The sequence below is a fragment of the Varroa destructor genome, unplaced genomic scaffold (assembly GCF_002443255.2).
Source record: "Varroa destructor unplaced genomic scaffold, Vdes_3.0 BEIS01000004.1, whole genome shotgun sequence".
NCBI classification, from domain to species: Eukaryota; Metazoa; Arthropoda; class Arachnida; order Mesostigmata; family Varroidae; genus Varroa; species Varroa destructor.
The window spans coordinates 26,201,906-26,218,708 of NW_019211457.1; the positions used below are offsets into that span (position 1 = coordinate 26,201,906).

Genomic DNA, 16,803 nt, shown 5'->3' on the forward strand with positions numbered 1-16,803 from the left:
ACCTGACAGCTAAATTGTTAGCGATATTATTAAGAATCGAAGAGCGATAATGTGCGGGGGAAAACGGAATTCGTTGGGCGGAGGGTAACTTTGCGGGGATCTTCGGCTTATCTCGGATTTTGGTAGCACATGACCTTAGCGATCAGATCCTATAGTTACAATACAACTATATAGGTACACTTATAGTACTAACGGCAGCAATGATAAATTAGATGCGAATAGAAATAATAGGCGTGGAAGCAAAACGCTCATCTACTGCTTAGTTAATACGTATATATATATATATTATATAAAGTTTGGTATATAAGCATTGATCACAATCGCAGCGGCTCCTCATTTTAATTGTAGATTGCCTGCGCCTGTTAATCTGTGAGCCATATCGGCGAGTTAATGGATAACACTGAGCAATGTATATCTGAGACGAGGTTGTCTCTCTTGTCGTAGAAACAGCAGAAATTCGAATTTAGCCAGATCTTATGTAAGATAACAGATGTTAGTGTCATCTCAACAACAAATCATCGTAGAAATACGTGATATCGACATGCACAGGTAAGTATATGATTCAAGGGCGCGTATTGACTTGAGGTAGCTTTAATTCGCCAAATTAAATTGCTCTTCATTCGAGGTTAGCAAAAAAGGACAATCGATCATTTCCGCACGGGTTCAAGAAGCTTTTATGTGTGGATCAACATTTTCCTATTTATTTATTCCCAAGTTAACGCTAAGCGTGTTCCTTCCAATTCCACAGACAGTGTGGCGAACGAAAATGTATGGTGGATTCTTATTTAGTCAAGATTACTGAACATGGCATCTTTTCGTTTGTCAGCAACTGGGGTACCATTTTCTGATACGCCGACTTCGGATCTGCCTCCAAACGCAGTACCTTCTCGATGTACGTTTTTTTCTAAGGAACTGCGCAGGACATCTAACAAGCACAACAAGTTTGGTGTTCGACCACTCTTTGAGTACGTGCTCTGCCTTAAAAAGGACTTTCATCATGATTAGACCACAGAACAGAGTCTCGAATATCTAGTTTCAATAGCCTGTAATAAAGCGTGCTTGCGTTCTTTGGTCGGTTAGAATATTCTCAGAAAACGTCTTTTATAAGCTTTTTTTTTACGTGATGCTCTACATGCGTTGTAAAATTTGAGGACGCTGCTATTGCTTCATTCTGCCAAGAGGCGTCGATGTCGATGGCACCGACACAGTCGGTCAGGTCCTAGGCCTGAGAACCCCTCGCATTTTACAGCAACAATTCAATCTTGAGTCATGGTGATTCGTTCGTGTATGACGGTAATGTTTTAGATATTAATGAGCTTGTTTTGTACGAGTTTTTAGCCAATAAGTCAACTCGAATCTCAAATGTAGACAGTGTGCCTGAACAACCCCGGAACAATTGCAATCTAGAACAATACGATACTGAACTATGTCGTTAAGTTTTTCGTTGAATCAGTATAATTCGTGCTTTATAATGTTTTCTATTTTCTTAGCCCACTCGTACCTATTCCACAGGATAGCACGTGTACACTAAGGTGGCAAATATCCTTGCAGTAGGGATTTTTTAATTAAATACTCTGTTTTATAATATGACCCTATATTACGTATGTGTATATATATATATATATATATATATATATATATATATATATATATATATAGTTTACGTCTTAAGAAATTTTCAAAAATGGTCAGAGTTTACAGACAAGGCTCTTTGATACGGATGGCCATAGAAGAGAAAAATAAAAATCAACTATTTAGCCTATTCTAGCAGCAGGAACAGTTCTTTGTTGCAAAACACGTCATATTTCCGATTATTGATGGCCTATCTGAATTATGCAGCATCACTTGAAAAGGTACGCTACTCAATTCGATGCAGTGTAGCCTTACAGATAATACCTCGTCTCTGATCCTATTTCATACGTTTCGCGCATCGCTTTTGTTAAGGATGCACTTGTTCCGTACGACACACTGCATCCTTTAAACCCATGAGCTTTAAACTTCTCTATATAGCAAGCTTTGAACTCACTTATCTAAGCTTGGACAGACACACGAGATGTATTACTGACCATGGTCTGCCCGTAACTGCTTTAGGTAATCATAACGGAAGTCTACGAGAGAAAACTTACCTGTACAAGCACAATTCTGTTTAACATACACTCTTCAATTAGACATTGTGTATGTATATATTTGAAATTGAGGCCACTGAACTCTGAGCAGCTCATCGATTCCATATAACTCGTTTAGGTCAGCATTTCCTTTTTCACGGCGTCGCTTTGTAATAGTGCAATGCTCGTTATCTCCTTTCTGAAAAACCTTTTTTTTCTTATGCCATTATCAGGCCCTAAGGGCAGTTTTAAACAGTTCGTACGCAACAAAATCTCCCCAACTTGTGTCAAGTAAATTTATCTATCCAAAACTCAAATCAACGACGATAGAGAACAACATTCTAGAACTGCAATTTGGCGCACTTTTAACGCTAACTATAATCATATAATAGTTATTCAGACTGTTACTGCTTTTCCCGGAATCCGTAAAGTTTTATCTGCGTACATGGATCAGGCCGACAGCCTTGTAGGAGCTTATTCACTAACGGCCTACCGTAACCACGAGTACATTTCAATGCGATACGAAACAACCAGCTATTAGAGGTCCCAACACTGATGGCTAGACAGAAGAATAAGATTCAGTGACATTTTTCTCAGAGCGATTACCACCGATCGTTCGCCAACGGATCACCATCTACCCTATTCAACGGGGTCGCATGATTAGTCAAAAGTATCGAGGCACAATTAACCCCCTGTAATCAGCACCTAAATAAGGCAAATGTATACTTATCCTAAAATTCCTTTGAGCTTTCTGCGAACGGCGGATAAATACACGCGGTTAAGCGGATCAGCAACTGCAAGACAAATCCAAAACATCTACAATCTAATAGAAATTGGACCTTGCCATTCTATATATATATATATACCATCTATATCTTGTGTGAAAGTACGATAATATATCAGCGTGGCAGTTTTATATTCCGGTAAATGCACAAGTTTAAAACCGCGTACGGTCGTAGGGTAACGTTTTTGAGTTTGGATCGCCCAGGTCTGGCTATATTACCTAATAAAGTAATTCGTTAATGCCAAAAAAGTGTTTGTTTTGTGCAGTCTTTCACACGTAAACTAAGGAAACAACAGGTGAATCGATAGATACATCCTTTCGCATTCGACTCGGTCGCCAACCGAGGTCTCAGCTAGACTCGTAGCTGAAGTTAGCCAGGCTGACGCGTTATAACATGCGCGGATTGATTTCTTTATCAGACCTATAGAGACCATCGATTGGATAAGGTGTTTTTGTGTACATATGTATCTTGAAAATAAGTACACTGGTGGTAGCTTCAGCCGAATTCGAGAAGAGCCAATGATGTCCTTCGTAGTGTCGCAGTTCTAGACCTATTCAAGCTGTTACAATAAGTACCTGCTTTTGCTTACAGCCAGAAGCAATTTCAGGTGTAATTTCTTTTTTCAGTTTCCAGAGGCGTACACAAATGGCGGAAATAGGACATTTCACTTCTAGCAGATGTCTAGGGTGGGCTGTTAATAACTATAAACAATTAGAGCAGATCTGAATATGAGTGTCAGCAATACGATACAATTGATTCTGCACTTTCGGAAATCCTTCTTGAAGAACGACCGTTTATTTACCGTTGTAATAGTACATTACACAAATCTCTCTATGATGCCTGTTGGCAATGTTTGGAAAAGCCGTGACCACGGTAGATGATACGAACGATTCAATACCATACTGAGCAAAGACAAATAACAATAAAAAAAGAATAGGAAAATTAATTTGAATATCGCTCAACGTCATACTAAGTACCCAACAAGGAGAATTTGTTCTGATGTGCTTTTTTGCGACTGTGTATTTCAGAATTTCCTGCAGCGCGATCTGACCCCGCTGTAATCTTGGAGTAAGCCATTGAACATTATTGTCGAGACATAAGGATGGTGCCATACATCAATCCCCGCCGTTTTAGATCTGCCAATACTGTACGACGTGCTGACTCTGGCGCGTATTGCTTAAAAGTGGGAATCCAACAGGATGCAAAGTTGAGCCGAATGCGGCCTCTAGGGGCGAAAGGATGGCCTCTTTAAGGGATCCGATGCTGATATGGGCAACATTTGGTCCTCGCAGTCTAACCAGAGCGCTCATCTTAATAATTGTAGGTACTACACTGCAGCTAAATAGAAATGAAGTGACGGCGCAGGCATAAATGAGAAAAAATCAGCACAGGCTTCAGGGGAATGAGACACACTGTAAGCTTTATGTGTGAATACTAAACCTGTTGAATGCCTAGGCAAAGTACCTGTACATTCAATAGCATCGCACATTTGAGCGTAACCAAAAAAATACACTTTTAGCGATAAATCGTTTATGACAAGTATCTTTTCAGTTAATGGCTCATTCGTCACGGACACAGGCGTAATGCTGGAGCGTGAACCAAGTGCCGAGCAACTCACTCAACTTCGTGAGGAGAACACCTGTCTAAAGAAGACTACGAATTATCAAGAAGACACAATTCGGCAGTAAGTATCATGGTAATAATAGTTACTAAGATTTAACTTGTCAGCAATTGTATCAGAATATATCCATTAAACGCTACATATAAACGACTGTGATATCTGTCGAACAGGTACAAATTAGGGAAATCGGCCTATTCTGACATGGCCCTCACCATTTGAGTTGGCCGGGCCACATGCTCCAGGCTAAACAGACCTAGGTGATTCTTTACAGCTTTAGCTTAAATGCATGGTCGTGCTTGGTTGTTTTGTGGAACGTGCTAATGGACGGACATAACTGCCATCGTAAATAGTAGATCTTTCCATTAATATATACCAAACCAATTGTCTCTCCTGTAAGCTCAAAAACGTAGTAACGTGTCTATCTATATATCGTAGCGCTACTGAAGCACTCCAGATCGCTTTGATTTGAAATTTAGGCATAGACTATCTGAATAGCAACAATGAAAGCGATATATCTCGTAATCCCGTCTCATACTCGATCCTTGCAGGTGCTTCGTATTGAGCTTTTACTCTGGTGGGTACTTGAGGCATTGCTGAACAGAGGTACCGAGGCCTATTATGAAAGGAACTGCTGATAATCAATTGAAACACCAGTCTTTCTTTGTTAGGACTCAGTTAGATTTATTTACTAGCAAACCTAAGTAACGGAGAGCATCACAGTCCTGTGTAGACACTCGTGAAATCATCATTATTATAAGGGACTGATTGTCGGATAAGAAGGCTAGAGGCGACAAAGTACATGTCCTGCTCTCTGTCTATACTATTTCAAACTAAGTATACGGTTTAGGTTTATGACGACAAGCAAAAACAATGTTGAACCAATGAAACCAGCAAGCTACGCCGGTAATTGAAGCGCACGAAAACTAAGTTCAACGTCTAAAATGACATCAGCTTTAAAAACTCTTACGATAGGAAGAGTGAAGCTAATTAGAGTAAGGCCCGAAGATCTGCTGTATCATTCATGCATATATGAAGACTTTTTGAACACATTACGAAAATATTCATATATTTATTGTTACAACTGCTTAGATTTTGTTTTGGCAAGAATACACAACGTGAAGTAAGACTGTACTTCCTGATCACTTCATCACTCATAAGATGTGTCGAATACAAGGTCTTTTCAAATATTTGTTTGCAAAAAAATGACAGCTTCGAAGACTTCCACTACAGCGAAATCGTTTCGACTGGACAAAAACTTTGCGCAGTTATGCAGCCATACGGAAACATATCATGATTAAATGTATTCTTGCTTGAATAGTGTGTCCCCTTAAAGGTCAGCAAGTCGCGTTCTTAATATCCACGTAGGCGTGAAGCATCGTCAAGGGCATACTGTCAAAACAAAATCCTATTAGTCGGGATCACGACATAAAGTGAACCTCTTTGTAAAATCCCGTTGTACTCCTTTCTCCATATAACTACGAGTTTCGCTTTGTTAATTCTGTGGTCCTTTCGCTTTAATTTTCATTTTCTAACTATAGAGTTGAATTTAAATAATTTAAACTATAGCTTGGATTTAAATCGGTTCCTCCCCTTTCAATATGGGTCGTAGCCGGTGAGCTGCTTTGAGCTAAAAAGTGCAAGATGAAGTTACTTAGGATCGAAGGTCTGCGTATCGTATTAGTGGACAGGTACAGTTCCCTTCGGAGCTAGCGGGAAAATACGTTTGGTCGTTATATAGATAAGTATAAATTGGCCCTCGTGAGATTAATTATTCATCCTTTAGGATAAAGTAGGGGGATCACTTAGAATTATAATTGCAGCGCTAACAGCTGCGATCGTAATGATAAGAAATGTGGCGTATGTTTATAAACTGCATGTAATGAACAACAAACGATTCCATAACCAGCTATAAAGGAAATAGCTGCTCTAAACGTACGTAGTACCTGTCAGCAACCTACGGCTGTGACCTTCCTTGTAGAAGCTACGGGAAATTCAAACACGTCATATGAAAGGGGCTGTACAGGAAAAACGTAACTTTCTCCTATCGCGTGACCTTTTTATCGCGTTTACTAAAAAAAGAAGCGTCATTTTTTTTTGCTCTGCTGTCGGAAGGTTGTGCGACCTTTTCGAACTTCCGGTGACGCTTGAAGTTCTTAAGGTATCTTGCTATTGATGTCATACATAAAAAAATCTAATATCTAAACTCTCAATATGTATAACTTAATATCAATGAGGATCAATCTACCTGTAAGTATAAGTCCTATTAACGACTCCGTTCACTTGTTAACAAGACTATATTGAATGAGAACTGCAGTACACAAATCTAAGACCACATAAACAGCAGCTGAATTGTTATATATGCCATATTATACATGTGTGTGTGACACCATACGCAACATGGCTAGAGGTTATCGGGCGGTTGGGGCCCGCTGCTTAGCTTGACTCTGGCTATTACTGAAATAATCTAAGTTTCAAAGGGCACCTGAAGTGCAAGGAACGCGCGAGCCCAGCTTTGAAGCATTACGCCGTCTCACTGAGGGCAGCTTCTGCTAGCCTATTGTTTGCCTGCTCGTGGCCTGATACAATAGATTTAGATATGAAACGGAGCCGAGATCCGTCCCGCGCCCCTGGTATAAGGTACCGTCAATGTCTCGGCTATCTCTTTCGGTGTAGGTCGACATGTGTAGTCAACTCGTTGTTTGGCGTCGTGCGACTGGAACGGGCGGAGGGTTAGCAGGATGTCAGAAGGGACGAATACTTCTGGGTTTGTCTCGATCTGATTTGAGTGAATTCTGAGAATTATCAAGAGAAGCAGATGGTAGCTGGCTAAGCGTCAACTACGACTTGTTATACCAACTTCCATTAAGCTTGTCGCCCGCATGGCAAGTAACTTACAGTTTAAAAGTACACAGTAATAATGCGTAAGGTGCGCGAAGACGGCAGGGTTCTATAGCATCGATGCCAGTCGACATACAGACGTCATATCGATTGATTATGCCCGGGAACAACGAGATGTTGGTGGAAATTCTAAACGACGTCTGCTCAACAAGACAGAAGTAGCCTCTAATTAAATGGGTTGCAGATTACGCATTCGGCATTGTTTGGGCTATGGTACTATTGATACATAGCTGGACCAATAGGAAGTGATAACGCAGATCAACAACAAAAACAACCACAGCCAATTAATTACATTTCTGTAAAAATGCGGTGAAAACAAATCTCAATATGTGATAACGCGTTTCCTGCAATACTTCATCGGATATTAGTACAATGGATGTTATAAAGGGCCAGTAGGTTACGTACGTATATCGAGTTATCCAAGATTTCTTTTATAATGGTCTACACAATTTTACCCTATATTAAAAGGCAGCCAGTGATCTACATCATGTTTAATACATCTATACGTCCAATTTACTGTATTTACCTCTGCAGGTTGAAAACCAAGCTAGCCCGAGTTATTGCTCTGGCAAAGCGTACGGCATCATCTGATGTTCAGACCGTGAGCCAACTTCGTTATCATGAGGATAGTTTACGTCAGTTGCCAAACGGGACCCTAACACCGCAAGCAATTGGCGGCGGCGGCGGCGGTGGGCGCGAAAGAAAGATCGTCAGTGCAGCAGGAATTGGCGGTGGAACATCATCGGGCCCAACCAGTTTTCAGGTTGGAGGGGTAGCCCTTTCTGGGGCAGCACCGTTCGCTGGAGGAAACAACCCCCGACCTCAGAGTTCCCTCATTATAAGCCGGGCCCGCAGCGCGACACGCGGTCGTATGGGTGCCGCGAGTGCAACAGCTCGCTCGCGGAGTCGAACAGCTAATAATTCTGGCATTGATGGGGTCAGTTTGGGTCTGCTCGAGGAAGCTCACAACGAGATATGCGCCTTGTAAGTATCCTTGGTAAGCAGATGTTTGCTGACAGCGCAACCCATCTACCTGATCGACAATCTGTTCGAAGAGGGTAGCCGTGGGAAGCCCCGGCCGGTTGAAGTGACCGGAGACAGATACGCCTATACATAAAGATACATCCCTGTGTATATAAGACATATGTCTATGAATGGATGCACGGACACAATTGTCTAAAGATGTACGGGCGTGGAAAGTGGAGTATTGTTTTGTTTGGCTTTCTTTTTCTTTTGTCGTTATATTGGTATACATGAGATCCTATAATTAGCGTCCACAAGTTACGTACGTAGCACGGTAGTAGTTACGTGCGCAGTATGTCCCTTCTTATATGAGAGAGTTGAATAACATCAAAAGTTGGTGCAGTGTACAAAAGATTTATTGCGGTGATATAAAGTTGGTCCTTTCCTTTTAGATGTTCTATTATATCAGCTCTTTATTTAGGCGCCTGTACGACTCGATCATGACGGCAACTTAGGGAATAGAATATGACGATCGTTATATGAAAAGATAGTGGGACGTGTATGTACAACATGAAGAAAGATTTACTAGCGGTAGATATGTTTGTATTTAAAAGACAGCTGACATTCAACACGAGCTATCTTCGGCACCGATAAATTCCTGGGTTACCGTCTTCGCTAATATCGCAGTATTCTATATCAAGGTTAAGGTGCTTGATGCACCTTAGATTTATGTATTAAGTCCATAACAATTACGTGTCAACTGTATTAGTCTAAGTATTCGCGACATTAGCATACTATAAATACTACGACATTCATCACGCAGACAAAACTGAACAGTAAATGCAACACCAACCTTTCATCTTGTAGCATCATCTATCATCCCCTGTTGCCCTATCTGCGACAACGATGCCCCTAACGACAATGATCTAGTAAGAAGCCGTGTCCGTCACAGTATTAGTTTGCACGCCCATACTTCCCTCCTGCCGTTTCGTGCCCTTCTGTTCTCTAGTCAGTTAAACCGCCATATCGGATGCTATAAAGCGAAAGACAAAAGCAGCTTTATTTGTTCGAGGGGCTCACTAGTTTACCCAAGCTTAGCGGACGGCTTGGTATCGAACTCTACGTCAAACGAACTGCCCGAGCGTCAGCATCTATAAGTCGCTTCTGTTGCTTCTAAGCCCGATTTCCGGTTTTCGTCCGCACCGCCATTAGGACCTCTATTAAGCCAGCAGCTTGTTCCCCACACTCCAAGTTGTAACAGATTGCTAGACTACTCGTCTACTCTACTCCTCGGATATACAAACCGAGAAATACAGCCGTACGCCTACACCATCATTACTCCCTATTCTACCCCCTTCTCCTTGTCCTTTTTTATTCGAAAACGTAACGTGCAGCGTCTGCGGGCCTGTAGGCCTTCCGTTGCCGGCCAGCCGTTGGTTGATTGAAAGCCATGTCCCAGACTACCGTTAGTACAATCAACCACCAAGCAAGCCAAAAATAGTAGAATAGAGTAACTGATTAATCACATAGCCTGATTCATTGGATGTGCGCGCGCACTGTTCTCTAGCCAGCAGTCGTCAAAACCAACGTATGTGGCGCGGCATAAGGCTAACGCGGCGGAGCAAAAATCGACCGGTGTTTGAGGAGTAGCACCAGTCTGCTACTTGACTCTGAATTGAAGGTTGGCTTTTCCAAAGTCGCTATTGCAGTTTCCCGAGAGCCAAGTTAAAGCGCACCGCCTTAACATGTTTCAAGCAATCCCAGAGACCCCGAAAGCCAACTCGCCTAAAAAATTATGTGCTTTCCTTTTGTTATCATTGGTCGACGTCCTCGCCGACCGGTCTATCGGACCGTTTGAAGGTTTGCCGTGTAAGCTTTAGACTGGAGAAGACTGAGGGCCGGCGAGTTAGAGAGTACGTAAGTGAATGACGTGAAAGTAGTGCCCCCGTCCCCAGACTCGCGTATGAAACTCAAAAACCATCTTACAATTGAAAGCTGAGACCTGGCTAGTTGCCGCGAAGCGCCAACAAGATTTGACGTACACTACGACAACACGAAGGAATCAATTGACATCACAACCGGCGAAGGCAGTAGAGAGTAGGGATAAATACTATTGAAGGAGCAAAAGGAAAGCGTTGGGGCAAAGGCGAGATAGTGATACTATGGACTCTGAAGCCCTGCTATTGAAAAAAGCAAAGTACGTCTGTTGGGTTTGCCCAACTAATGTGAATCCTCTTATTTTTCTCGATAGTCTGCCACGATCAGGTGGCCTAACGGAGCATGAAGGCCAAGTACGACTAAACGCAATAAGTACGAATAGGCTAAAAGTTATTGCCGAATAAGAAGACATAGTTAGTTGTTGTCAGGTGACTTTTAGTACTGTCTGTTGCTTGTCTATGGGTATGTTTCCGTTTGTGGGTAGCGCGAACCCAGGGGCCTTAATGGGGCAATAACCGGTAAGACTACGATGTTAAACATCCAAGTATAAGGTATTGTGGTTAGATCACAGAATAAATCGAGAGAAAAGGCCGACCCGTGGCTATAGACATGCATAATATAATGTCACGATGACCAAACACGCTTGGTAAAGTACGCAAACCATTAATATAGCGAAACTGGATTACTTGCCACTCTCGAACAGGCGGGAAATGGAACCGACAAAAACAGAAGGGATGCCTCACCATGCAATGTGGCTAATGTTTTGCCAATGGCATCGAGTGCACTTTGCTAACACAAACCATCGAAAAGTGTCGTGCCAAGAGATCTATAATAATATGGTTATACCAGACTTCGTTATTTGTTACTTGCGGCGCTAACGACTTATTAACGTCGCGCCGTAAAAACAGCTTATTCCACATACAGTGCAGACTGCACTTATTATACAAATGTCAGGCACCAAAGTAGCGCGATTTTGTAGTATAGGTTCGTATGTGCTTCTTTTGGGGTTGGGATGTTTTTATCTTGCGTTAATTTAAATAAACATAAATTACATCCTAAACTATATGCTGTTTTAGTACAATCGAATAAATATCAGTCCTTTTATTAGGACCCAAGCTCTTGTTCTCACTAAAATCCATTTACTTGCACCGCTTTTGGTGCTTTGTATTCTGTCTCATATAATTTAGTGCATAAAAAGGGCTCGTTAAAGGAAGGAAGGAAGACCTGGGCAGACTTATGCTCATAATAGCGTCCTCTTGTAATGCACTCTAATAACGTCCTGATCGCTATTCTTTGATTCTCTCATAGTCATTGAGGTCTCTGCGTGTTTGTCTGTGCCTTACTAATCCTCTTGAGATAACCAATCCTTTTGTCTTCTATTAACTCACCGCCTTCAATGTCCCTATTGCCAACATTTTTGACTTTGATCGGACCGAACGTGCACACCAGTCGAGGTAGTTTTCTGGAACTTGATAAAGAGCTGCCCAGGCGAAAATGAGTGGCAGGCATGACCAGTCATCGTGAACGACAGCAGTATCCATGTGTTGGTGCTTGCCGTATCAGCGCCTCTATCGTTCTTGTGTCGAAAGATTCCAAATAAGTTGGGCAAATAAACCTGACGTTAGTCTTAACATATGAGGTCTCGTACCTCAGGCGTGAAAAACCACAAATTTCGGTTACCTGTCACATCTACAGGCATTAGACGTTTAATTTTTTTTACAAACACACACACACACATATATATATATATATATATACTGTAGACGTGTACTATTTACTATAGACATGCCTTCACCTAAAGTCATGTGAAAGCGTTAGAAGCACTATAGACAACCATTTATAATAAAATTAGAAACGTCACTTTGACTAGCTAAGAAATGCGTTTAGGCTGAAAATATAAGAAATATTTATCAGTGAGTATGCATATTTACCGCTGTCGATTCAGGAAAGCGGAGGTCAAACGGCGTGAAGAAGAAGTTCGCGAATGGGAGACAGTTGCCCAAAAGTTAAACTGTGAACTCAGTTCAGAGCGAAAACTACGCTCGGAAGCAGAGCAAGAAGTTTCAAGGACCCGAGTTGGTCTCGTCAAAGCGCACAAGGAGATACAAATCAAAGGTATTTCTTTTTTGGGCAAAAACTATTCAACTTATAAATCACATCTAAGATGGCCGTGTCTTTTGTCGCCTCGGAGCCGTCTACGTAAATACAAATAGTCTAATCCCCTGATCTATTGGATGAGGAAGGTCCTGTTATGAACAATGCTCTCGTATGAATAACAAGCGACGCAAATTTTTTTTCCGCGTTATCAATTTATAAGCGAGAGGTAATTTCGTATATTAAAATCTTGCCAATCATATTATAGTGACATATATATAACACGCCAATTAACCGGTGTGAGAAATTGTTATACATTTAGTATTCTTAGCTTAAATTTAGCATTTTTAGAGATGAGGGTTGTCGCAAACCTGCGCTAGTGCGTGAAAGAGCCACTGGATACAGGGATACAATCTGCGCTTATGGCAATTACGTTTTCGGTGTATTCTGAATGTGTCCTACCATATACGCTTGCTAAACCTTACTGGGAGGTAAAATGTTTTGAGAGGCGCTGAATCACTATTGGGACGAGATCCGACAAAAATTAACAAATCGTGTACTTGAAAAATTGCATCAACGATTCATTTTTCCTCAACTGCGCCATATAAAGGGACAAGCGAAATTCGATTTAACAATATGCGGAGCCATCATACGAGCACAACCCAATTACTTCTTTCTACCACAGACTGTGTGGTAGCTTTGGCTAGAGTTGGGGTACTTTCGGTACTCGACACTTACATCCTTCTATATTTTTTTTCTTTTATTTTAATATAAGAAGGATTTTTTTTTATTATTTTTTAATGCTCAGAAACCCAGGTTGAGGCTCTTGAGGCTGAGATGGAAGCCTGCCGGCTGACTCGTGAGAAGGTTGACACGCAGAACGCCAAACTGCTTGAGCTCGAGCAAGCCATGGCCAAGAAAGAAAGCCAAGAGTCGTTACTGCAGGAGGTTTGTACTTACATACGTTTTGTAGCCATGGATCCTATGACTCATTTCGTCACGAACAAATAACTGAGGCATTTCGTTAGAATACATCCAGTTAATCATTTTGCATCCAATTTAGGCATTTTCTGTATATCCCTTTGAATTCTCGTGTTTCCAAAGCATGACCTCAAAATAGTATACAGGGTACACTTGCTTGTTAAACGCAATAGTTTATGCTTAAGTGCTGCATATTTACTTTGTTTTCATTACGATGTGCGTATAAAGGCCACGTCATTCATGGGTAGCTCTGACCATACAAAGCTAGGCCAACAACGCTTCACTAGGTTTGATTACCTAACAGGCTGCGGGGTAACTCGTACTACCTTAGCGTTTGATGTATCCGCAACGATATTACTCATATACACAATGCATGTATAGCAAAACAACTAGAAGGCTACCTCTTGTCCAGCGGGCGGGTCCGATAGATGGAACAGATCCGAACGTTAACGTCGATTCGTGTGCGATGGTGTGCGTGAACCATGGGATGCTTGATAGATAGCCGATTATATTTGCTATGGCGCTAAGTGGCGAAAAAGGTATATCCTTATAGGACAAACAAGAATGGCCAGATTTTACCAGCTGGACGCCCGTACGGGCACGCATGCCTACAGAACGGTCTGTTCGATGTCGATAATGTGTACACTTATAAACAGTAGTTTAGGGGACGTTTACGGGAGTTTACGGGAACGGGAGTTTGATTTTACGGCTGAAATAAGTTTGCCTCAAATTAAGGATTCGAATTAGTTGTTTACCTTTAATTAGATCATATAAATGTATGAAAAAAGCTTTTCGTTATCGAATTCAATACCATTTTATAAATAACAATTTACTTTAGTTTTTAGGTTCGTTAATACAAAGTATATGTGGAATAGGTTAGACTCGTTGACAATACGCCCAGTTCTCTGCCTCTAAAGTACCAATAATTATATAGTCATAATAATAATAACGTGCTCATTTTATTTAAAATTACCCGATACATTGCGCTAATACGCAGCATGGCATTTTAATAATATGTTTATAGCGTTAACGGGAAAACGCGTTACAATACAATCTCTGAGCTCAAATTTGCATTGGCAATTAACGCACACGACCCAATTTGTCGATGTATGTTTTCCTCTGGCGCACGCCCCATAGCACGGCAATCGGTTGCAAAGTCTGTTCCGTTCCCCAAGGCCGAAAGCCACTCCTAGAGAATCTTATGGTTATCGTTTGTACAGCCATAAAACGGAAGGGCTACACGAATACACGCATGGTTACAGAAAGAGGGGGAAAACTCGTTGCCTATATACCCATATTTTGGGCCGTCACACGCGGCGATTATTATAACAACTACTGTCAGCGTTATTCTGCTTTCGTTTATTTTGATTACTTTAGTTGCAGCAACGAATCGGTGAGCTCGAACGTGAACGTGACATCGTTGAAGATTCAAATCGAAAACTTGTTCGACAAAGTGAAGAGCTCAAGGAGCGCATGGCCGCACAGGAACAACGGTCATCTACAGCGGGCGAAGGACTGGCAACTGGCGATTCAGCGACACACGACTCCATCGTGCACGCATCAACCGATGAGGACCTGGGCGGAAGCGCTCTTCTGCAAGATATGCTGCTGCAGTTGCAGGGTAGGTCACGGAGGACACACAGGTTAACTCGCGGGCCATAGGTTGCCTGGCTTGTTGGCTTAGGGATGGTAATGCAGGAAAAGCGAGTCCTCGGAAAATTGCTTTTGGTAGTATAGTTCGAAGTGCTAGTTATATTATAGTTCTGCTCATACTAAGAATAACGAGATATGGAGGGTACATACCAAGGGAGTGCGGGAAAAACACAAAGAAGAATAGACGAATCTTGCGGCATTTATTGGCCTATTCTGCTAAAATCCAGCTATTCGGATCGACAGTAACGAAATAGCAAGATAGTTGTCAATCCCCCCGAAGGTGAGTTGGAAAGACCTACAGGAAAATGTATATAAAATAGAACCGTTGGAAGAAGTAAGAGGTGAACTAGCTGATCTTTAGAAGAGGTCCTGGATGCAGGTAATGCGGAACACAGAACGGGAAGAGGCGTGGGTAGGTAGTACTCTTACCCAGCGAGGAAACTGGGCGAGCCACCGAACGACCACGTTTACCAAGGCTGAGCTCAAACCGTACCACCGTTCGTTGTTGGGTGCTTACGTATTTGCCCAACTAAGCCTAGCTATTGTCTAGACTAAATAACACCCCCTAAAGGAAAAAAGGACACGACGAATGGAGGTCGGAAAAAGGCCACCTCGTAGACTGCCGGTAAGCGGATATAAGCATACAGAGACAGCACAAACGTTGCATTGCTTAGCTGCATCCGTTAGCTAGGCTTCTACCTAGTTGTCCTGTAAGAGAGGAGCGAACGCACGCTACCGCGTCTGCAGCCGACTGCCTCGCAGGCAACGGACGATCTTGTCAGCAAATCGCACGGCACACGCGATGTCTGCCGAATCGAAGTACCGGCAACTAAAACGAAAGGACGATATAGGCACCAGATCGACAACTATGTTAGCGATTAGGAAAGCCTGGGAAAATCTGCAGATGCCTCCCTTGGTGGCTTTCTGGTTAGAATTTAGATACAGTTAGACAACTGGAGACTTCTTATAGACCAACGCTTTAACGATGTGTTCCTAGGATACGTAGCAGTAGTAGAAACTGTTCTGGGTTGGTAGATAGTCGGCGATGTTGCTTTCCCCCTTTTCACTTGTTCTGCAAAGAGTACACAGCGAGACAGTGGATTACCCTGATAATCTACGTTGAAGAATTGAATCCGCTTTCGGTTCCTGCCAAAAGACGCTACGCCTAAACAGGAATGACGTAACAAAACAACAAGCAGTGAACTATGGTGTTATATAGAGAGCGGCTATTTCCACTTCGTCTTGTTATGGTGACCGGTGCATCATGCTGGAATTAATAGAACCGAACATGCTTGTTTGATGTATTATAGTGTTCCATTTCGTAGCCGAAAATCATTGTGCAAACGAGTCCAATAAGCGAAGTGCGGGTAAGCCGATAAACGTAGCCTTCCAGGTTGAAAGATATGATAGCCACGTATATATGGTGCATTGTATGAAAAACGAGGACATCGCTCTAAAATAGGTTTAGCAATCATTAGAGATTTTTTCTGATACCAACTCACCAGAAAAAAACAAGAACATGTACTAACTATTATCTTAACGTGTGCCCGAATTATCAAGAAATAAATAAGGTAAAACGGTAGGTAGGTCGTCTCTCATAATTCGCAAGTTAGTTGCTTCTAAACTAAAAAAAAATACCTACAACAATCACAAATCGTAAGTATCCTTGTAATATTATTATAAAACGATGTTGCATTATGCGAATGTTCGTATTTGCTTTTTCATTTTTACTTGTATTTATTTTTACCTATTTATATTCGGTCAA

General features: G+C 41.8%; 1 protein-coding gene across 17 annotated transcripts in view; it reads left to right on the forward strand.

Annotated features, from left to right (window-relative positions):
* Window positions 1–16,803, forward strand: part of LOC111249503 (uncharacterized) — a 44,796-nt gene that overhangs the window by 17,777 nt on the left and 10,216 nt on the right. For 14 of the 17 annotated variants that reach the window (XR_015326094.1, XM_022803442.2, XM_086986645.1 and 11 more), the window contains 6 exons: window positions 3,919–4,210; window positions 4,442–4,574; window positions 7,944–8,393; window positions 12,256–12,425; window positions 13,213–13,352; window positions 14,763–15,006. Coding sequence is in view for 16 of the 17 variants with exons in the window: in XM_022803442.2 (XP_022659177.1) it covers window positions 4,159–4,210; window positions 4,442–4,574; window positions 7,944–8,393; window positions 12,256–12,425; window positions 13,213–13,352; window positions 14,763–15,006 (1,189 nt within the window). In the remaining variant the exon portion in view is untranslated. Of the gene's footprint in view, window positions 1–26; window positions 966–3,918; window positions 4,211–4,430; window positions 4,575–7,943; window positions 8,394–12,255; window positions 12,426–13,212; window positions 13,353–14,762; window positions 15,007–16,803 lie in introns of those variants that run through there. The other 3 variants (XM_086986647.1, XM_086986648.1, XM_086986649.1) reach the window with 3 other exon arrangements.